Raw genomic sequence first — 23,230 nt, forward strand, 5'->3', positions numbered from 1 at the left:
TTTCATTCAATTTAAAATTCCTTAACTCACTTTTCAAGCTTTTGATTAGGCGTCTTATTCTGGGTTGATCCTTGAAGGCGTGCACACACCTGAAGTTTGCTTGTCATCAATATGATGCAGTTGTAAGGGCTAATAGACAACTTAATTAATTAATGATTAAAAAACGGCAAAAATTCAAATAAACGGCAAAAAATTGGTATTTTTTGCTAGAGGAAATGTTAACTCTTTAAAACAGCCCAGCAAAGTCGACGGCAACTGACCGGTATTCTAGATGTCTGTGATTCGTTGCTGACAAATAAAATTGCGTCGCATATGGCGAAACTTATTAAACAGCCGTCCACTTAATGTTTTTCAGCTTGCGGTTTAGTATGTTGTTAATTTCCTTTTTGTTTGATTATGGTTTCCTGTCAATCAACCAAGCATAATTAAATTACTCACAATATTTCGATAGATCGTTACTCAATTAATTAACAGAGAAGACATAGCCAACAGAAGGTTGGAAAAGCGTAAACTAACAAGCAAACCAAAAAAAAAACGATTGAAAATTTAAAAACATTGCAACTTTCGAATTTTGAAGAAAAAATATCAGGTTAAAACTCTTTGAATATCAAGAACAATTAAATGGTTGACACTTTTTTGATAAATGTAACTCAATTTGAGAAAACTGGATCAAAGTGGTAAAGTTTTGATTCCGGAAAATCTGAAAATTAAAATCCACTTTCGAAGTTAGCGTGAGGCAACTACTGATGGAAAGCGACAATTCGTCGAAAGAAAAAATTTGCAATTTTCGAAAAAGCGGCAACTCGCACTAACAACAATTAATGAGGTTAAACTGTTATGCTGCAATCCGGACGATACGGGTTGCGTGCTTGCCAAAACAGAGGCACGAAGTGTTAAGGGAAACGCGTGGCGTTTTATAGCAAGGTACAGATATAGCTCCAAATGTCTGTTTTGGTGGTTTGGGCTTGATTAAGTTTTAAGCTCATTGCAAATTCATTAAATAATCACTGCATTGCAAATCATGCCCTTCTTTTCAATTTGAAAAGAAGGGCGTTTCAATGTGGTGGCCCAGTAAAGTATGCTCACCCTCATGCGAAAACTTTAGAACTGCCTGGCTGTAAATTTTTAATCTCGGGTTGGGCTGGTTATTATGTGAGTGTTCAAAAGTAGCTCAACTGTTGTGTGAAACTTAATGAATAGCTTTACTATTTGATAACTAGTGTTTAATTGAAAAGTAGCGAAGTGATTTTTTATTTATATACGTCTTGATGACTTTTTTTAGGAAGTCTTTAAATGCTCTATTAATTACAAAAGTTCGAAATATTAATGCATCTAGGAATGTGTTAGGTATATATGAGTTTTTTGAGTTAATGTCAAGTTTATCTAGTAAAAGGTGGTTAAATTGCGCCCTCCAATTTCGAATGCGGAAATGGCGCGAAAAAAATGCGATTGATTTCTAGCTTCGCAAGCGTATTTTAATATTTAAGTTTCACAGCGGAAAAAATTTACCCAATGATCTAGTTATATCCAATTGGGCTAATTGTATCAAAAAAGTGTCAATCGAAATATGTTCTTGAATTCAAAAAGTCTTAGCTTGATATATTTTTTATTCTATCGAAATTTGAAAACTATTCGAAAATTTCCAATCGTTTTTTTGGTTTCCTTGATATTTTACTATTTTCCAACCTTTGCTGGTATATTTTAAATGTAACCTTTTGAGATTCGCTTTTTCAGATTTTTTAAGAGTTGTTGAACGCTCTTATATAGGTCTTGATGAAATGTTAAAATTTGTTCTCAGTTGGCTCATCAGCGGTTTGAATTTTGATTTCTTAATTTCAGTGTCTTACCTTTGTCAAAGGGAAGGCCACACTACAATATCGAACAGCTAAAATGTACAGGTCCCAAAACGCGTGATCCAATTCTAGTTTCGGAAGTGGAATTTAATGATCAGATTTCCCAGCGAAATAAAAGTTATACATATTGATCCAGTTTTCTCAAGTTGTGTTAATTTGATCAAAAATGGCACAAATAAGTTGTCCATGAAATTGAAAAAGTTGTAAGGCCGTCTATTTTTCTCTATGAAATTTGAAAGTTGAAATGTTTACTTGCGTTAATTACTCATTTTTAACTGTCATTTGGCTATATTTTACGACAAGTAAAACAGATTGATATGGTATATATTTTAAAACCATCGGCATTGTTCCTAGCAAAGAAGACATGGTTAGGGGGATCAATCAATTGCCTTCGCCTGAGGTCAATCAAGTTCTCATTGAAGTTAAAAAAAAATGGAAATCAGCGAAGTTGAAGCAGGCTTCAATAAACTGCGGCCTCAAAAAGCGAAACTGATAGAATCGGACAGTAATTTTGGGAAAGATATCGTACTGACGGCAATGAGAGGCAGCTTACAAATTTACCCATTGATCATCCATTTGATAGAATCAAATTTACCCATTGATTCTATCAAACAAGTGTCAATCATAAATTCTTTTTGAAATTCAAAGCACTTATTTTCTACTTCGAAAGATGAAGTCAACCACCAAGTCATGTTTTTCCTGTTACCTTGCCTTGACTTTGCCAGCTGTCTATTGGCTGTTTATCAAGCAATTTCTATCATAAAATTTTCTTGAAAATTTAATGAGCTCCTTCGTGATATATTTTTTTCTGCAACATTCGAGTTGAAAATGTTCAAAAAAAAATTGGCTTCATTGCGTTCATTGACATGTTTCCAACGGTTTAACAAATCTGGGATTAAAGGTTCAATCGAAAAAATAGGTTTTAAGATTTTTCCGAGCTTAAGCGGCTACGTCCCAATTTTGTTTAAAAAATAATACTTCTCGAAACCTGCCCTGCAAATCCAAAGATACGGTTTCTTCACACATTTTGACCGTTTGTAGTGAAACTTTTGACAATTTTCGAAAACGACCTTCCCAATTTTGGAAATTAAGGGTTGAGCGTAGATGGCTTTATTCTAAGGTTTCAATCGAAACAACAAAGTCGTGGGAATTTTTTCTAATTGAGCGGCTACGCCCTTTTTTAGTAGAAAAAAAGTTTTGACCTTAAGAACATGCTTTGTTTTTTTTTTACTTTCGACCGTTCTGTATAAAACAGGTTGCGGAGATTTAAACTGCATTGCGACCTCATTATAGTGTTTTTTATAAAAAAAAAGTAATATTATTGAAAAACCGCTATTTTTTTACCCTCAAAATCTTTATTACCCTTACAAATCTGGGATTAAGGCAGGGTTACCACTTGGTCAGATTTTTCTGACCAGTCAGAAATGGTCAGATTTGGTCAGTTATTTGATCGGAGGTCAGAAAAAGTCAGAATATATGTTTATTTGCCATGATACTTGTTTTTTTCTTGTTACTAGTGGTTCACTTTCTGGCACCTCGGCATAAAATCATATTTTTGTTTTTCAGAGAGATGGGTGTGTGCAAGTTTTAAGAGGCGTGGAAAGAGACACACCCCTGGGCAGTAGCAGTTCCCGGCAAAGCCGACAAAGCCAGGTGTATACTGTGTCCGGGGAAAGTTATTGATGTGAAATCGGGTATACAGACGCTGGGAAGACATGCATCATCCGCGAATCACAACGCTGCTGCTAGTTATGCTGCAAGTCAACCGAATATACAACGCTGTATAGCACCTATTGTAACTCAAGAAAATGGGCGGTTGAAGGCTACGATCATTCATTGCTTGCGACTAGTCGTGGATGGAAGCTCATTAAAATCTAGTGATACTGCGTCTAGAAAAGGAAAATGTTACTCGAAGATGTTCCCCGATTCTTCGTATTCGGATATTGACTGCGGAAGAACCAAGGCAGGTTATGTTATCGCCTTGCTATTGCGCCCTTTGTTATTGAGAAAATGATTCAGGAAACTGCAGGCTCTGTTTTTGCGCTGCATGTTGACGAATCGACGCACCTCGGAAAAGTCAGGTTGGAATATTGGATTGTTCATCATGTGGAAGGTACACGAAAAGTTCGGTATCTCGTAACGAAGGAACTGAAAACTGATTTCGACGCTAGTGTGTGTGTGTTTCTAACCAATACCGGTTGCCGTGACTTGAATGAAATGAAGCTGTTCTCCGCTGAAGCTGTATTTAATGCAACCATGCAAGCACTTAATGCATTCTCTCTTGATCAGATGAAACTGATCCATGCCATTAATCATGAAAGTGCATGTGATTTTCCTGGAGTCTGAGAAGTTGGTGGAATCAACACTTCGCAGCCTCGCCCAACTTGCTGACTTCTTCAACTTGTCTTTGACGCAAATTCTAGATGATTTGGCCCAATTGCGAGTCACACAAACAGTTTCTTTTTCGTTGTTTGAATTATTGAACAAAAAAGAACTTGATGCACAAGCGCCTTTGATGAAACTCATGGAGTCAGTCTTAGTACTTTGCCCTCACAAAATAATAGTTGAGTCAGGGTTCAGTAAAATGAAGTTTTTCGAAAATGATTATCGCTGCAATCTGGGACTGGAGATGTACAATGCGTATCGGGTCATTGCAGATAACTTTGACAGGGATGACTTCGAAGATTTTGAGCCTACAGATTCCCTTTTCGAAAGTGATAAGGCGTCTCTAAAACGAAATAAAGAAGAAGTCGCAGAAAGAAGAGCCAGCACAAAGTTCTGCAGGTCTCCGAGCAGAAATAAAGGTATTCGAACGAAAAAACTGCAAAGTTCTTGAAAAAGAACTAAAAGAAGTGGACAAGGAAGTGGAAGAAGCCGAAACGAAGCTCGCAGAAGCAAAGAACGGAAAACCTTGCTCGAGCTTTCTAGAAGTGGTGACGTGTTCAGACATGAGCAGGACTCCAATAATGTCATTTCCCTGATGTTTAAATAAACATTTCCTTGAAATTCAACGTTAAACGTTCACAAAAGTTTTTTCATAGTTGTAGTTCAGATATGAAAAAGGTCAGCGAAATGGTCAGTTTTTTGATGATATCTGTGGTCAAATTTTTGATCTGAACGAAGTGGTAACCCTTGATTAAGGTACCCTTACAAATCTGGGGTTAAGGTTTCATCAAAAAAAAACAGGCTGTAGGATTTTCCCTGCATCAGCCGCTACTCCAGGAATCACCTATGAATATGGCAAAATACCATTTTTGACTGTTCAGTGAAATTTCATTTTTCTCAAAACAATGCCCTCCCAAGTCTTGGCTTAAGGGATCAATTTTGAAAGTTTTTGAAACATATTCACTTCTCAAAACTATCCTGCCAATTCTGAGGTTGAAATTTCAATCGAAAAAGTATGTTTCAATCTTTTGTGCATAAACGATTTCATTCTATTTTTTAAGAGAAAACCGGCATGGCCTTAGGATAAGTTAATTTGAAATTTTTACCGTTTTTTAGATTTTTTCACCAGTCTCGAAAATTGCCCAGTCAAGATTAAGGGCTCCATCGAAAAAACAGTTTGTGGAGATTTTCTGTATATGGGGCTATTCCCCTGCCTTGGTAGAGAAGCTGAGACGGGTATTAAGAAATTTGATCATACTTTTTTGATTTTATAACCGTTTTTGGAAACATTTCTATTTTTTAGATTTTTACTCAGATTAGCTAACTGGGTCATTAGTTGAATTTTCTTGTCAAAAAATCAATTTGGAATATATCTTTTTTTTTCGAGTGATTTCTGTCTCGTTTTCGATTCGCTAGCTTGCATTGCTACACTTCTTTTCTGTGTTAATTTCGCTGCTAACAACACTTCTTTTACCGTTTCTCAACAAAAACAGATATATCATTATTTTTATAGGACTACGATGCGTATAAAGACAAAATTTTTTTGTTCCGATCATTGAAAATGGAGAGGAACTTGTATTCGGGTGGTTTCAATTTCTTTTTTGTTTTCAACGCAAAATCAGATACCATAAGAAATCATTGGATTGGGTCGATTGATATATCCAATTAAATTCCTTGCATTCGTGGTTCGAATGACGTTTCAAAAAGATGTCCCAGTTTTGAGAAAAATAGGTTAAAACGTTTTGATTTTTCGTTCAACTTCGAGCAACTAAAGCGATCGACTAAGAATCGTTGTATGAAAACTTTCTTTTATGTAGACTTTTAGGCTGAAAAGCTGAATTTTAATATGAAGTAAACTAGTTTTAGATGTGTAATTTTATGCTTGCTTGACATTTAAAGTTTTCTAATTTTATAAAGATTTTTTTTTGACTTTTATATTTGTCATTTCTTTTTTTGAAGTCAAATTTGATCAATTATGTCTTTTTAACTAAGTTTCTACCTGTTTGTATAGTTCTTAATTCACACCACGCACTAAAACCGACACTAAATTGAAGAAAACAAGCAAACAAAAAAAAACACTTTTTTTGTTTTTATGAATATGGTCTGAACATTCTGTTCTAACCTTGTTGTAGTTGGGACATCGACTTGCGTGCGGTTTGCTTGAAAACTGAACGAAAGACGGCGCACAACCCCCCCCCCCCCCCCCCCAGGGATTCGACCCCCTGCCGACCCAAAGGGTCCCCCCTTCGATACTTTTTCAGAAATCCATTTTTGGCCGACCGACCCTAAAATCTTTCTAAAGGCGCCTTGGGTGGCAATACATACTAACTTTGAGGGGGAGCGCGCGCCAAAAAAACGCGATTTTTTTGTCAAAATTTTTCAAAAAGTGCCCAAAAACGGCTTAGGGGCAAGACAGTGCTTTGGGAGAGCTCGAAAAGTCAATTTGGTCGACCTAAAAAAAAGGTCGTCAAAATTTCGAAATTTTGGAAAAATTTTTGAAAATCCGCCCCCCCCCCTCGAGAAAATCCTAGATTCGCCCCTGGTGATGCTAAAGGTCAGATCAACTTGTGTGCAGCATTTGAAAATTTTGAAAAGATCTTGTCGATTCGAAAATCAGACCTTGTTAAAACAACAATTCATTTAATTCTAATTATTGATAAACGTTGTGACAGAGAATCATAACCGAATGCTACAACGAACGTCCGTACCTTCTGCAACAGTATATGTCGGAACTAGCGAAGCTGCATTCGTATCTTGCAGAGAAGAAGAACCTCAGTGGGGATGAAATCGAAGAGTTTATGGCACTGAATAAAAAGGAGACTGATTGTCAACCGAAAATTTCGACGGCTCCGCGAGCACCACAGCTCGCCGGAATCCCCAAAGTTCAGGCTTCGTGAACTAATTGAATGTGATTTTGATCAATGGAACTAATTAAACATGCAAAACGTTTGCTTAAAAAATTGAGCCATTTCTTCCCCTCAAGTTTTGCTTAGTATTGGGGTGGCAGGAATGAAGAAAAGTAAACGCAGTTGTTTTATATCTGATTATTGTCATGGACAATTATGATCCTGTTATTTGTGATTAAGGTTCCCATCAGTTACTATAAAGTGACGTTCATTGATGGCGTTCCAAGTCGGAAATATTAGGCGCATTTTTGTCATTAGATACTAATTATGAAGGTGGAGAGTGCAACGAAAAAGAATAATTTTTCAGTCAAAACATTCCGAAAACAGCTTTATTTCTCGATTTTGCAGAAATTTGCCTGCGGTGCAGAAATCTGTGTGTAATTGTTTTTTTTGTGTACTGGAAAATTGATCTGGCCGGCTGAGATTTTTAATGAAAATACCGCTCCCGACACGAGAATATCCTAGATCATCACCTACACTCGAATTCGAAATGAGCAACAAGTTTTGAGACAAGTTTTTTTCAGATATTGTTGAAATGGATTCGATAGTATCTAATACAGGGGCCTCTTCAGGAGACTCTGTCAAAATTCACCCTCTAGTCATTCTAAATATTTCGGATCACTTCACACGTGTGAGGGCTCAGAACAGCATGCAAGTGTCGAACAGTGCCAGACATGTAGCTTCAGTGCAGGTTCGTCTTATTTAGTGCTTATTTCTAAGGTTACTGAGCAGTCTGGTCGAGCCTTAACATGCACGCTACGGTCGAAAGTGTAAATTGGTTGGTGCCCAACTGTTCCTGATGCAAAAACTTGTGTAATAAATATCTTATCAATGATTACACAAGTGTGCTTGTGAGCTTTATGTTCAATGGTCAGATCATTTTTTTCTAACCAGCGTCTAGTGTAGGGAACTTTGTTTGAAACAGGTTTGTCTTATATTGCGAGTCTAATTTCTTTTACTTCACGCGCACAAAATAGCGCAAATATATTAGCTTCTAATCATAGTATTTTAGCATTGGAAATTTAATAATAATAATAATATTTAATTCAGTTGATGATTATTACAATACAATATGTATATTTACAATCATCAACAAGGATTGTCTAAAAAGCCTACGGCTTATCTAGTAGACAACCTTAAACTCAAATATCAATGACAATACAGCTGTTTATGAACTTCCTTATTATCAAGCAGATAATTATCAAAAACATCGTGTATAAAAATCTTGAGTTGATGTCTCTGCAAACTTGTCACATCTTCATTCAATAAACCAGATGCAGTTATATAATTATGAATAATGATTCTTCTAACATTTATGGAATTTTGAAAACATTTCGTTCTTTGTATTTTACTATTCCAGAAGCAACTCCCCTAGTGAAGTACGCCACGTTATTAGTCGTGGTACTATCACAAACATTATTGTAGCAAATATCTTTAAACAGTTCGTAAACGTGAAGATCAAACACCGTTTCAATTTTATGCAGTCTGTACTTTTCAACTGTGCTCTCTCTATAATCAATTCTAAAAATAGCACGTATTATTCTCTTCTGTATTACTAAAATTTTATTTAGATCTGTTAAGTTTGCACAGCCATAAACCAATACGCCATATTGAAGAACAGGTTTGATGTAGGATCTGTATATCAGTAGAAGCATTGGAATATTAAATAATTTTCTGGAACGATATATTACTCCACACAGTTTAGACAATTTCTTAATAACATGTTCAATATGCATCTTGAAGTCTAACTTTGAATCAATGTATATACCCAAATACTTCGTGCAATCAACCATTTTTATGCATTCACCTTTTATATCAAGACCAATTTCTCCATTTTTCTTGCTGAAATTGAGCAGAACAGTTTTATCAGTATTCAGTGAAAGTTTATTGCAACATAAGTAATTGTAAACTATGTCAAATTCGGTTCTTAATTTCTTTCCAGAATTCTTACCAGAAGTCATGATGGATGTATCATCTGCAAAAAGTGTAGTATCTAAACTAGTGCTATCAGGTAAATCATTTATGTAAATCAAAAACAGAAGCGGACCTAGAACAGATCCTTGTGGAACTCCCGTTGAAACATTTTCAAGCGTTGATCTATTATTTCCAATTTCAACATACTGCTTTCTATTAGTCAAGTAGGCTCTAATCAAATTGTTACTTTTACCCCTGATCCCATAATGATCCAATTTTTGCATCAGAATTTTGTGATCAATCGTGTCAAAAGCTTTCTTGAGATCCAAAAACAAAGCAATTGCATCCGCTCTTTTATTAGTAGCATCTCTCACAAATTCGGTCAGCCTCGCAACAGCCTGAATCGTAGATCGCTTAGATCGAAAACCATATTGGTTCATGTTTAAAATAGAAAATTTCTCAAAAAAATTTATGAACCTCGAATGTATAAGTTTCTCAACGACTTTGCTCAGGCAAGACAACAGCGAAATTGGTCTGTAATTACCAGGATCTGTTTTATCTCCATCTTTGAACATAGGGACCACTTTGGCAATTTTCAGTAAGTCTGGGAAAACATCAAGGTGAATGCATTCGTTAAAAATATCGGATATTAATGGTGCAATTACCACTCCTAACTGCCTGATGATTTCATTGCAAATATCATCAGGTCCACATGAGAACTTACTTTTAAGGCTATTGATAACATCTAGAACTTCTCTGTGGTTAGTTTCAAACATTACCATTGATTTCACTTGTTTTGGCGATCTACATATCGGTACTGATGAGTAAGGTATTTGCGATGCAATTTTCGACCCAATGTTACAGAAAAAAGTATTCAATTTATTCGCATCAATATGTGTCGTTGTGTTATTCCCGGTCTTTCCTATTCCTACATTTTTAAAAATCTTAAATAAATCTTTACTGTTAGTCACCTTTTCCACTTTTTTAGTATAAAAGTTCCGTTTCTCTAATCGCAGCAAGGCGTTTACTTTATTGCGAATGATTTTATAATTGACATGCGTATCAGTCGACCAGCAGGCCTGTAGTTGGCGAAGAAGTCTATCTCGTTTAAAAATTAGTTTTCTAATTTCTGGAGTTATCCATTGTGATTTCATTTTTCGTTTTTTACCATATACTTTTAATGGAGCGAATACATCTAGGCAATCGATAATTGTTTTAATCAGAAACTCAACTTTTTCATCACATGTTCCTTCCGGTACATTTTTCAACAGGTAGTTCACATCTGCTAAAAACAATATTTTTTCGGTTGATTTTTTTAGAAAAGACAGATTACGAAAAGTCAAGTTATCATCTATTTTTGACACCACGTTAATATCGACAGATTACGAAAAGTCAAGTTATCATCTATGTTTGACACCACGTTAATATCGCATTTGTTTTTTTTTCGGCTTACCGTTTTAGCATTGGCATTTAATAGCACGTGTTTTATCCGCTTTTTTGCTGGATGGTGTCTGAAGACAGCAGAGTGATATGGAGCAGTTGTTCAGATTTAAGACTCTTGCATTTTAAAGCTCCCATTTACATTTTTTTTGCTTTTTTGGGGAGCGCTAGCTTCACTTTTGTGTTACAACATAGGAGTAAAAAACTTTTCCAACAATCAGTAAACTAGGTTAACATGTTTAGCTCATTTTTGCTGCGTTTTTCTGCGATGACTTATTTTTGATGCCGCGATTTTGAAATCTGAATTTTGTCGCATTTTTTTTTCTGTTTTTTTTATGCATTCATGCTGATTGGGTGATTAGTGAGTTACTTATTTCTGCTGGCCGACCAGTTAATCAGTTTGCTTTCTCCCCTATCAGTATTTTTGAGAATTATGACGAAAAGTGGCACATTTGCAAAAAAAAACAATAAAAAATCTCGAAGTTTTTAGTTATTGGATAAACAACTATTAAAACCCCCACCCGCCAAGGTCACACATTTGAAGGCAACGGTTTTTAAGGTTAATCTTTTTTCTTAAAGTGTTGGAGATAAGAAAATTGTCAACCTGCTGGACTAAATTCTGCGCGCTGTTATGAAGTTATCAATAATGCTTAACATGCAATCGCCACATATATGAGTGGTGAAAAAAAATGAAATTTTACGCGCTGAAATTATCATTCTAAATGGATTTGAGGTAATCTCATTGATTCCTAAATGAATCAAATTATATTTTTCATTAAGTGTTTTCTTTTTGAATTTCGTTTTGTGTATTTGATGCGTTTTTCCTTGTTTGCCGTTTTGTTGCTTGTGTTTGCAACGCAGCTTCGCCTTCCATTTAAATTTATTTTTTTTTAAGTTTCAGGTTTTCTCTTCTAGCTGCAAGAGAAAACGCAGCTTCGCCTTCCATTTAAATTTAAGTTTTTTTTTGAAAGTTTCAGGTTTTCTCTTCTAGCTTTCCTCATTAGACTGGAATTTTTTCAGGCGTACAGTCCTGTGTTCTCTTGCAGTTTTTTTTTGCAGTTTTCAAAGGTCAGCTTTCGTTTTCAGCTTGTTTAAAAAGTGCAGCTTTGCCTCTGTTAACAATTCGGATGAACGCGCATCTGATATCGGCCTGGTCTTCATGGAAACTATATGTTTTAAGGCAGTAATTTCAACGTGGGGCAAATGATGCACCAGTACTGAAATAATGTTTTCTACTTTAAGTGATAATTAAGGACATTTATCCTGGAAGCAAAGGACAAAAAAATGAGCTGTTCATCTCATTACGGCGATTCGTTGCTGTACCCTCGATTAAGACCAACATGCCCAATCGTTCTTTTTCCGGGCTGGGAAGTGTTACCTCGCTTCCTTAAGCAACGGGCACAGGTCATATAGGGCCTTGAACTACTGACCATTCGACTGAGAGGCTTTGCTATTTCACCACAGATCTAAAAATTAAACTTAATTTAACCTAATTATAATTAAACTACAAGTGCATGTTTCATGTATACGTGATTAGGTTATCAAATTGTTAAAAATGGTACTTCACTGGTGCGCCAACTGGATCAAATCAATGTTGTCGAATTTCAACTGTAATTTTCATAGCTCTTAACCCTTGCGATAAGCAAGGCTATTGTAATCGGGTATTAGACTTTTTCCCGTAAACAACTTTGTTTACAGATTTCAGCATGCATGCAGTACAACATGCATGAAGTATGTGCGTGTTTGCAGCGAAATTTTAAATTTTGGTCTATTACTCCCACTGTGCGTCCTTATTAGTGTTGTTCCAACAAGTTCGCAGTTAAGATTTTTAATGATATTTCTTTGGTATTTTTTGAATTTTCGACTTCGTCGCTTCATTTTTTGTCGGCTTTGTTTCCGCTTTCTTTTTACCAGCCAATTTCATCGCTCATTTGAATGTTATTTATCTAGGTTAGAAGGCTAAATAATTTTTCGCACTTAAACTTATGAATAATTTTTTGACCGAATTTATCGCCTTGAATGCTCATAAACTGTTTCCTTCAATTACTAAATAATTTCAATTCCTTTTCAAGAGGATAAATTCAATCCATATTTTTTCATCATTTTACTCGCAGAAACATTCTGGCAGAAAAAAAAAGAATTTTTCTGTTAGAATTTTTTAAAATTAAATTCTCAATTTTTTCGATGTATGGTTTCTGGATGTTTTTGCACTAAAAGTGCGCGGAGCTAGTCTTAGTTTTATTTAGTTTGGTGTGTTACAGAATTATAAAATTTCATGTGAAATCGATTTAATACCGTGTTGTGCTAATTCGTCAATAATTTTCTAAAACAAATATATTTCGTGGATGATTTTTTTTTGCATTTTTGACTTGACTGTTTTGTCTACAAAAGAATGTGGCAAGTGTCGTACGATATTCAAGAATGTGGTTCTTTCCGGCTTAATTTTTTTGAAATTTAAAGAATTTTCATGTGTTTTGTTTCATAAACGGGTGTTTTTTGTTGCAATCGTTTTTATCAACTTTTCATATTTGATAAGTTTGATGTCTTTGGGATGTTTTTGTTTGTTTTTTAAAGTTTTCATAGATTTTCTACAAATTGTTTTTATGGCAATTTGTTAATTTCTGCAGTCGTTTTTTTGGAATTTTTGGTTTTTAAATTTTGTTTTTCATTGTTATCTTAGTTTATAGCATGCTACGGATAGGGTTTTTCCCTATCCTCAAGTTTGCATGTAGGACATGCAGATTAATTGGTTTTATATTTTAAAGCATTTTTTTTGTAACTCCATAAGGAAATTTTTGATCAGTTGACTGAGTTTTTTAAATCTTTTCTATCTATTTCTCTTGAGAGAGAACAGAATAGACTTTGTGTAGCTCCAATCCTTCTTATGTTTTAGGTAATTGACTTCTATAAAATTTTAAATAAGATATTACTTCATTTTTTAGCCTACGATTTCTTCAATACATTTATTTTCTTACTTTTCGTTTGAAACCTATCTTTTAAACTTAGGCATTTCATTTGAATCGCAAGTGGTGCGAAGCTCAGCTTCGCTTCTATGTATAAATGAAATTGATTATATCCGATAATTATAATTTGATTATACGTACCATTTGTTTTTGTTTCATTTTTAGGTGTACGGGGCTTTGTATGGCAAACAGGACGGGAGAAAAATTGAGATGAGCACCTCTTTCGAGCTCTGTCTTCTCGAAGGCACTTCCCAGATTGACATGGGATACTACCAGACCAAAGCTGAAAAGTGTGAGTGGTCAAAGTTGTTCACCTTTCCAGAAGATCGTGTTTTCATCGACAATAAAATGCAATTTAGTATCTGATTATTCCGCTCATGTAGATTTAGGATTGCAGCCTCAGTCTATAGGTTTCATTTTGGGCTTATCTTAGTCGATTCACAGTCGTAAGTTTCTATAGAGAACTGCTTAAATTAATCATTAACTCCCTAGTTCTTCTATAAAGTAAATGATTTTGAAAAGACTGGGTTGCTAATTTAATCTCGAGACAATTTTCAGTTTTGTGTTGCAGTTAAGGAGGTGTTCGGAGACCTGGAATGTCTCGGCTGGTACACGACAGGAGGGGAGCCAGACGACGAACATGACTCACAGATTCATAGACAGGTAGAAGTTCAGTTGCTACTAAGACATAGCCTTCATAATTTTTGAAGTAGCAATAATTTATTTATTAATTTATTTTTTAAACTGCCAGGCGGCAAGCAAGGATGTGACGTAACCAAATTGAGATGACGTAACCTTGCATTACGATTATATTAATCGGTAGATGTATTCGTGCAACCTGTTTTACAAGTTTTACAATATGCAGCGAACAGTTGGGAGAAATAAGTTATTCTGATGTTGAGAAGAAAATTTGCTCCCTCTTCTAATATGTACTAAACTGAATAGAAGAAAATCATTCGATTCTATCCTTTGCATAATATGGAGCATCTAAATGATTTTTTTGTTGTTGTTGTTGCAAAAAGATAGTTTTTCGTTTCAGTTCATGGAAATCAACGAGAACCCTGTACTATTGAAATTGTCGCCACTTCAATCTTCAGCATCAGAGGTAAAAACAAAACATTATATGCCAGAGAAATTTCAGCCATTTGTCATTTGTATAAAACAGAGACATCGATAATACAGCCACAATAAGTGTTTGGTAAAACAACAATCCAAATTCAGGTGTAATAAAATTTTGACAGAAATTTCTTAGACAGTTTTATGACAAAATTATTCGTGACACCCCGCCTAACACCTAATTGTAATGATTGTTGATTTATAGACAAGCTATTTGTCAAATTTGCCAATTATGTATTTTTTGTTGATGTTGAATTCTTCATTTTTTTTTTCAGTTGCCCTTGACATTATGGGAAGGGTGTGTGTCTTCGGACGGGGACAAAATCTCTTTCCTGAAGTTACCATACGCACTAGCAACAGATGAGGCAGAAAGGATAGGAGTGGATCATGTCGCTAGAGTCTCCACAGGTGAAATAATGTAATAGTAATTAAAACATTCGACCTGGGGCAAACTTTCTTGATTCAGGAAAAACCCTTTTTTATGCGATCTTTGAGGTTGCATATGAAGCGTCGTAGCGCAGTCTTAGTCGCTAGAAAAAACTGAATATTTCCACTAGAAAAAACTGAAAACTTAGGCGCTAGAAAAAACTGAATGTTTTCACTAGAAAAAAACTGAAAACTTAGGCGCTAGAAAAAACTGAATGTTTTCACTAGAAAAAAACTGAAAACTTAGGCGCTAGAAAAAACTGCATTGACTGGCAATACAGGCCTTAAAATAAACTTTGAAATTATAATAAAGTTAAGCTTTGAACGGTTTCATAAAGGAAGGAAGTTCTGAGAAATAGATTTGAAGCTCTCTCTTTTTTGCATAATTGGTAGCAAAATTGTGCAACTTTGTTCAATTTGCTGTAATTTGAAGAAAAGATGATTTCAGTTTGTATAATAGCTTAATTACGCTTGTGGTTTAAATATTCTTACTGTAATTATATTTTGCAGTTCACCAGTCGAGGAAGACAACAGTGGCTACTTTGGGATCCTTAGGGGGAGGAGCGGGTGGATTGCCAGGCACAGGGGAGAATATAGGCAGCAACATCACAGTAACAGAACCTACATCAACAAGTAGGTCAAATTTGATTTTATCATGTTTGAGCCATAAAAATTTTATATTTCGATGTATCCTGAAGCAAAAATAGTTTTCAGAAATTTTATCAAATTTGGCTCAATTTTATCAAATTTGAGCCATAAAAATTTCATATTTCGATGTATCCTGAAGCACAAATAGTTTTTAGAAAATTTGATCCTTCAAACAACGAATTATGGATCAACTAAAATGAAAATAATACGCGAAAAATGATATTAAAAATAAAAGTTGATTTACAACTAACAATGAAAATTCGAAAGGAATGGCGATTTAAATTGAAATGCTCAAAAGAATTATGATACCATACAATATGTTGTGTAGCCATCATGACACTAACTGATTCAACTGATTTTGTTAAAGTAGTTGGTAACCCTATAAAAGTCTATATTTCGATTTGATAACGCTTGCTAATGGCAAGCGTAATAATGTCAAGGCAAGCGTAACACATTTTTGCCTGGTAGCCAAATCAGGCTGTTCGTTTTTTATTTTATAAACCCATTTTTGAGGGGAAATTTATGGGTCCGTGTTTTGCACAAATTCCTCCTGGTTAAATCTGACGAAACATTTTTCGATCTGATCTATTTTTTGTCATATCTTTTGTCAAAATCTAAGAAACACGCCCATTCAGAGTTTCATGCTATTATGATCCTTTTGACCGGATAATTCAATTTAAATTAGTTCATATACCACAGTTTGTTAGGATTTTATTTCCCGATAGTTTTATTTCCCGATAATTATTTTCAAAGAATGCAAAAGTAGCAGCAGTGCATTAACATTTTACTGAAAATTTTTGTTGTAGGAAAACTGCATTCTTGAAACTTTTTATGTTTTTTTTTCAGCCGGAGTCTTCTCGTTATCGTTCCTGTTGTTGCCGAAGCTTTTGTGTAAACTGAAGCCTACTGATTCTTGCTATTAAAGAAAAGTAGTTTTTATTCAAATAAATTGTGGAAACAAACGTAGAAATCATTTTTGCCTCTTCTCTTTTTTTGAGTTAAGGATTTAATTAAATTTGATTAAAAATTAAGTTTTAGTGAGTTGGTGAGGTTTAACCTATGTCGTAATTACACGAACGAGCGTAGAGTTATTTTACGCTTAATTTTTTTCTAATCCAGTTCGTTAAAAAAGTGCGTATTTGGTGGTACTTTTGCTGCATAGCATTTGCTATTTTATAGCAAGTGTTCTATTTGAGCAAGTGTTCCATTTATAAGTGGCAAGTTTCTGCGTGTTTTTAAACGAGATACGAGGACGTGAGACTCGTGATTTCCAGGCCGGTTGTTTGATAACGGTATATAGCAAGTTTTTGTTTTTAAGCCTTATATTTACCTTTTCCTATTACACTAGCCGTCAGCTTAGTGTATCCTTACGAATCTTCTCTTTTTTCTGACCTAACTCGCAAATAAAAGTGTTCTCTTATGTGGAAATTTCACTGTAGTATTAAAAATTGCATAGCATCTGTTCTCTGCTTTACTCGTGGCTTGTATTTAGCGCCTATTAAGCGTCGTGGCTGAGTGGTTAGTGTGTGCGATTCTGAATATTTAAGTCCCAGGTTCGAATCTCAGACGTCGCCTATTTTTTTAACCAAATCGAGGCTGATTTCTAATGTTTCTTATTGCTGTTTATAAAGCTGCTTTTTTCATATTCTCGCTAGAAGCTTCGCCTCTGTTTATTTTTACCTTTGCGATAAGCGATGGTATTGCAATTGGGTACTAGTTTTTTCCTAAATAACTTCGTTCACAGAATGGTCAAAATTAGCTATGGTAAATATAGGTTCAATTCATAAAGAATCCAAAATTCTTTGCGTCTACGGCACATTTGGTCTGGAGGGAACGAATACTCCTGGGTCGGCAAAGGTCCTGGTCCTCGAATCAGACAGAACCTGTTTTTTAAGCGAGAACTTGTACTTTTCAAAAAAATTGTATAGTATGTGTCTAATGCTTTGCTCGGCTTAGTTGCCATATCGTAAAATTTTGTTTTAATTTACCTAATTTACATTAAAGTTGCGTTTAGTGTTCTGATTTACTTCTGCTTGACTTCGTATTTTTCTTTTTTTTTTGTTTTTTTTTTCGCTTCAAAATCTTTTCAACTCTATCGATTTTGGCTGATAATTTACCAGCTTAGTGACCTAATTTTGAGTCGTGTCAATAAGCGCATAATTTCTATGCTTTCTTTTGCATTGCAAAAATGGCTAAAATTTTAATATAAATTATAGTTCAAATTTTCCATGACACCGATTTTTTGCTTTGCTTTTTTTCGGCTTGATAGGTTTCGGCCTATTTTATATCGGCTTAGTGGCCTCTTGTTAGGGCTAAAATTTTGAGGTTGTATTTGTACATTTTGAGAGCGAGCGATTGATACTTGAGATTTTTTTAATCTTAATTTTTTTTTGAATTTTTTTCGGCTTTTTAAAATTTTCCGCGATATATCCTTCTTTCCGCTTTACAGATTTCGGTCTAGATTATATCGGCTTAGTTTGCCTCATTTTGTTTGACGAGCTAATAAAATTTTTCGGATGTGTGTGTTTTGAGGGTGACGGGGACTTGTTGATTAAGTCTTGTTGATTTTTTTCGGCTTAAAGGGCTTCTGTTACGGTATTGTCGTCTCTGTCGTTTTGGCATTTATGTGTTTCAAAATTAGCCTTATTCATTTTGATTAGCGTAGCGTCTTGCTTGTTTTATATCACAAGTGGTGCGGAGCGCAGCTTCGACTCTAAGTATAAATTATCTTTTAGGACTTCTTTTTGACGTTTTCTCTCTTGTGTTTGCTGAGGAGCCATCAGTAGACCTTATTAAAAGGCCAATATAAGGCAGGGGCTGTCGCAAATTAAGGTCAAGCTAAGTTCAAGAAGACAGCTCGTATCAGAGTGAAGCCCTAAATGTTCCGAATTTCTTCTTTGTTCCATGAAATAGTGTTTTTTTTAAACTGGATAACTTTTTCAAACAAATGAAAATTATTATTTCAAAAAAGTTTTTAAGATTTTTTCCAAAAACTATTTAAAGTACAAACTGATTTTTTCGCAGATATCAAAGTTTTAAATGGACATAAAGTGTTTCTCAATTCAATTTGGAACGATTTCTAAGACGTGTAAGCCTCCGCGTACGCGATTAGCAAGCGTTATCAAACTGCTATAACTTGTAATGAAAAATGACCAAAGGTGAAGTATGTTTTTTTTCTGAGTTGAGCACAGGAATATAGTTTTCGGATCTTAGAAAATTGCTTTACAATTTGCTAATTTAAAATCTAAATTTGTCTTGTGAAAAAGCCACCCCGAGCACAAATATTCCCAAGATACTTAAAATTAGTTTTTTACTCTATTGAATTGTCATCTAACGTAACTCAGTATTTTTCTTTATTTTTCCTTGAAGTTGCGGTCATGACGAAGTTGCGGTCATGAGGTTACGGTCATGACAAAGTAGAATAAAATCGGGAATGTATATATAGGAGTCTTCGATTTCGCTTTTCAGCCATGTTTCTGTTAGACAACAAACATCGATATTATGATGTGCCCTCTCCTTAGACCTGGCACATCATAATATCGACGTTTGTTGTCTAACAGAAACATGGCTGAAAAGCGAAATCGAAGACTCCTATATATACATTCCCGATTATATTCGACTTCGTCATGACTGTAACCACGAAAACTCAAACAAGTCAATTGGAGGTGGGGTTTGTGCCTACATTCGATCTACATTCATTGTTAAAAAACTCACACCTAACAACTGCAACTTGTTTGAAGTGTTGTGGCTCCTCGTCGACATACCTCCCCACATATCCTCTGTGTTGTTTATTATCCTCCATTGATCAATAGAAAGGAAGACTATTTAGACTATCTCACAAAAACGTTCGACGAATTTCTTAGACAGTACCCACACGCAGCGTTCATCATTGGTGGCGATTTCAACGACTTCGACACTGGCGCAAAAGAATCTTCTCTTGGGATACACTCAGTTTTCACGGGTGTCACCCATAAGCGATCGCAGTTTGATTACGTCATGGTATCGCAGAAGGCACTAGTGATGCAATGCTTCTATATGAAGACTACAATGAAGACAGACCCTTAGCACTTGTTGTCGAATCTAGAGTTCCCATACCTACAGTACGGCGTAAGGTGTCTTTCCGTGATCAACGACATCACAAAAGATGCCAATTTAACCTCGCTTTGGATGAATTTGATTTCAGTCCCCTTCTTTTGATCGAAGACCCTCAGATTGCGTCGGACTATATGATCGATACTCTGTTTGATCTATACAATTTATATTGCCCACTCGAAACCGTTAAGCTTTCCAATAAAGACCCACCCTGCATGAGCACACTAGTGAAACTCCTATTGAAGAAAAAACAGCAGCTGATGAGAAGACACAAACATCGTGATGCCGATCTCGTATCCTCGCAAATCAGTGCCCTGCTTGTTAGCAATATTGCCTCGGACAAAAAAGCTAAAGGGTCAGCTAAGTGGTGGAAAAAGTCAACACCTTGTCTGGTCGGAAGCAGAAAGAAGTATTACGCATTCCTTTCTCAGCAGAAAAAATGAATAAGTACTTCTGCAGTATATCCACTGTTACCAACTATCAAGATCCTATTTTCCTAGATTGTACTTCATCAGAGTTACCTCAACTAGAGCTGCATGTTTATAATTATCTAAAGCGGGTCAAGATCACTGCGGCTGGGCATGACAATCTTCCACATTGGTTTATCAGAGAAAATGCACACAATCTGGCTGAACCGTTACATCATCTCTATAACCTTTGTATTCGATATCAAATCTTTCCTGATGTGTTCAAGTTATCTAAAGTACCCATTCCGAAGTCAAAAGTTATCACTCAATGCAACATGCTTCGGCCCAGATCTGTTACCCCGATACTGGCTCGGATTTTTGAAAGATTCGTATACGATCAGTTTGTTTCCAATTCATACAATTTGTGGCTGAATAAGAACCAATTTGGTTTCAGGAACAAATCTTCGACTAGTTGTGCGCTCATTAAATTAATGGATGACTGCAAGTCTCTCGAGAAACAGGGATGCGATTATATCCGAATCTTTTCTTTGGATCTTAGCAAAGCCTTTGGCAGAGTGCCACATCATCTCATAATCTCACAATTATCTAAAGTTGTCCCGAGTGTGAATCCCTATATTCTTGATTCGTTCTTTTTTGATGCACCGGAAACAGTTTGTTCTTTATGACAACCAGAGATAATCAACGAGCAGTACCAATAGTGGTGTACCGCAGGGGACTGTGATGGGTCCCCCGTGTTTCAATCTTTCATATGACGACTGTCAAGTTACTCAAACCCTGGCGACATCTGCAAAGTTTGCGGATGACAACACCCCCCTGCATCGGTGGTAAACATGGAGTTGACTCGGCAAATTAAGCCATCAGTCGCATCATGGAACGGCGTGAATCCAATAATCTTATCTTGAACTACGAGAAATCCAAAGAAGTTCAGATCAAATTATCTCACTCAGTTACTATCCAACCTGTTCATGACATTGAGATCACCGACAAACTTTAAATTCTAGGCATCACGTTCACCGATAAACTCTCGTTTGAACCTCACATAACAAAGGCAACCAAAAAAGCCTAGTCGCAGCTGTTTCTGCTGATTAAACTGAAAAACCTTGGATACACCAAAACTGAACTCAATCTTCTCTACAATCAGCTTGTTATGCCCATCATATTGTATGGTATTCAAGTATGGGGGGCGCACCCCAATATTTGCTCGACAAGATAGACCGAGTCCAGAGGAGGGCTGTTGATGCAGGCGTTATTCAAGGGTTTGTCTCAATCAACGACTTAGTAAGGAAAGAGGACGAAAAACTTTACCGAATTATATCGAGAGATGGCAACCATATTCTTTCAAGTATAATTCCATCTCGATCAGAGTATAGCGAAGCAAAATTGAGAGCGCGAAACCCAGTCGGCAATTATCTGATGAAAGAAAATATATGCGGCATTTCCCTGACAGGTTCTTGAGAAACTACAATTTGTAAATGTATTTGCCAATCATGTTTATTGGGACAAATCTCTGAGAGGTCTCGGAATATAAGCGCTATTAGTACGGTTCTGTAACTTGGCTTACAAATCACTGATATTGCTACGAACCATTTGACCGGAATGAAATTTCGGATTCTAATTGATTTTCCATGAGAAACTACAATATGTAAATGTATTTGTTAATCAGTTGTGTTTTACTGATTTTAATTAAGACTTATTTAATATTTTCGACTGAATACGATGAGCTCAATTTTTTTGCATTGATTTTTTAAAATCATATCCAAATTCATTTTTCATCGAAGTCAAATCACGCTCTCCATAATGGAATTGCAAATGGCCCCAAAAACGTGAAAGATTTGCACTGTCGACTATTTTGATTTTAAGATTTCGAAAAAATTAACTATTGATCTAGTTTTCTCAAATTTAATTAGTTTCAACCTGAAAGATTGTTGAAGGTCGCAGCGCTTTAAGGCCTTATATTTTTTAGCATGCTCAAAAATAGTCAGTCGTTTTTTGGTTTTCCGTTCGTTGACACTTTTTTTACATGTCTGTAGGCTAGGTTCACAAAAATTGCGTGCCTATCCAAATTCAAAGTGATGTTCATTTTGCATTGGTTCAAATATCAGTTTTTTTTCTTAAAGGTTTTTTCTTTTCAGTCTGTGACCAGTACATGGGGCACCACAGTGCAGTGAAGATGTTGCACAGCAGAGTGAGACTCATTCTGGACTACATAAGGGCAGTCCAGAGGGGCGAATTGGGACCGGCTGATCAGGCAAGTGGCCATGTGATTTTTATGATTAGCTTCGACCAAATTTCGAGAAGTTCGACCAAATAAGTACTGTGGCCAAACGGTTTGAGAAGGGAAGATGCAATCCTTATAACGAATACAAACGTTTCAACAACCAAAGGTTTCTTGGTGCTGCATGAGAACATCTATCCATTCGAGACTGATAGACAATTTTTCTCAACGTGCTTTGGCTCTGAAAATGTCTGTCTAATTCGTAATACGGGGCGTGAAAAATCAAATTGCCGTCGATTAAAAATCGTTAGCACTTAAGAAACCATTGAAAGCAAAAATATATTTCTCTACATTTACGTTTAAAATGAACTCTGAAACATTTGAAATGTTCTGAACGTAAGTCAACGCTACCTGTTGGTTGCGCCCCCCATTATCGTCGTCATCTTAAATTGCACTCTATTCAGATTAAAAAAGTCTTTCAAACCTTAGAGAATGACCACCTATATACTGGAGAAAGAAAGTAACGCAACCAAACAGTTTGTAGGATTCCTTTAGACATGAAATATTTTCAATATATGTGTGAAAACAACAAGTATGAACATAACTAAACTGTTTGATCTAAAGTAGTTTGAACTAAATTAATTTTTAAGCCATTGAAAAACTGATACAGATAACAGAAATGTGGACTTTTTGAACCAGATTCTACCAGTGAGTACATTAAGTTTTCATTTGGATTTTGGAAGTTTGTTAGTCTTGGTGAATTTTTGTGCAAAGTATCACAAAAAATGGAAAATCAGAAGCTTACAGCTCCAAATCAAAATGTCACATAGTTTTTCAGAAATGA

General features: G+C 35.6%; 1 protein-coding gene across 1 annotated transcript in view; it reads left to right on the forward strand.

The window, feature by feature from the left end:
• The window catches only part of LOC134848517 (pre-mRNA-processing factor 17-like), a 316,450-nt gene that overhangs the window by 288,302 nt on the left and 4,918 nt on the right, over positions 1-23,230 (forward strand). The window contains exons 2-8 of the mRNA XM_063866013.1: positions 7,667-7,835; positions 13,627-13,753; positions 14,033-14,124; positions 14,501-14,566; positions 14,853-14,985; positions 15,514-15,636; positions 22,304-22,419. Of these exons, the coding sequence (XP_063722083.1) occupies positions 7,680-7,835; positions 13,627-13,753; positions 14,033-14,124; positions 14,501-14,566; positions 14,853-14,985; positions 15,514-15,636; positions 22,304-22,419 (813 nt within the window). The 5' untranslated portion in view covers positions 7,667-7,679. The remainder of the gene's footprint in view (positions 1-7,666; positions 7,836-13,626; positions 13,754-14,032; positions 14,125-14,500; positions 14,567-14,852; positions 14,986-15,513; positions 15,637-22,303; positions 22,420-23,230) is intronic.

The sequence above is a fragment of the Symsagittifera roscoffensis genome, chromosome 6 (assembly GCF_963678635.1).
Source record: "Symsagittifera roscoffensis chromosome 6, txSymRosc1.1, whole genome shotgun sequence".
NCBI classification, from domain to species: Eukaryota; Metazoa; Xenacoelomorpha; order Acoela; family Convolutidae; genus Symsagittifera; species Symsagittifera roscoffensis.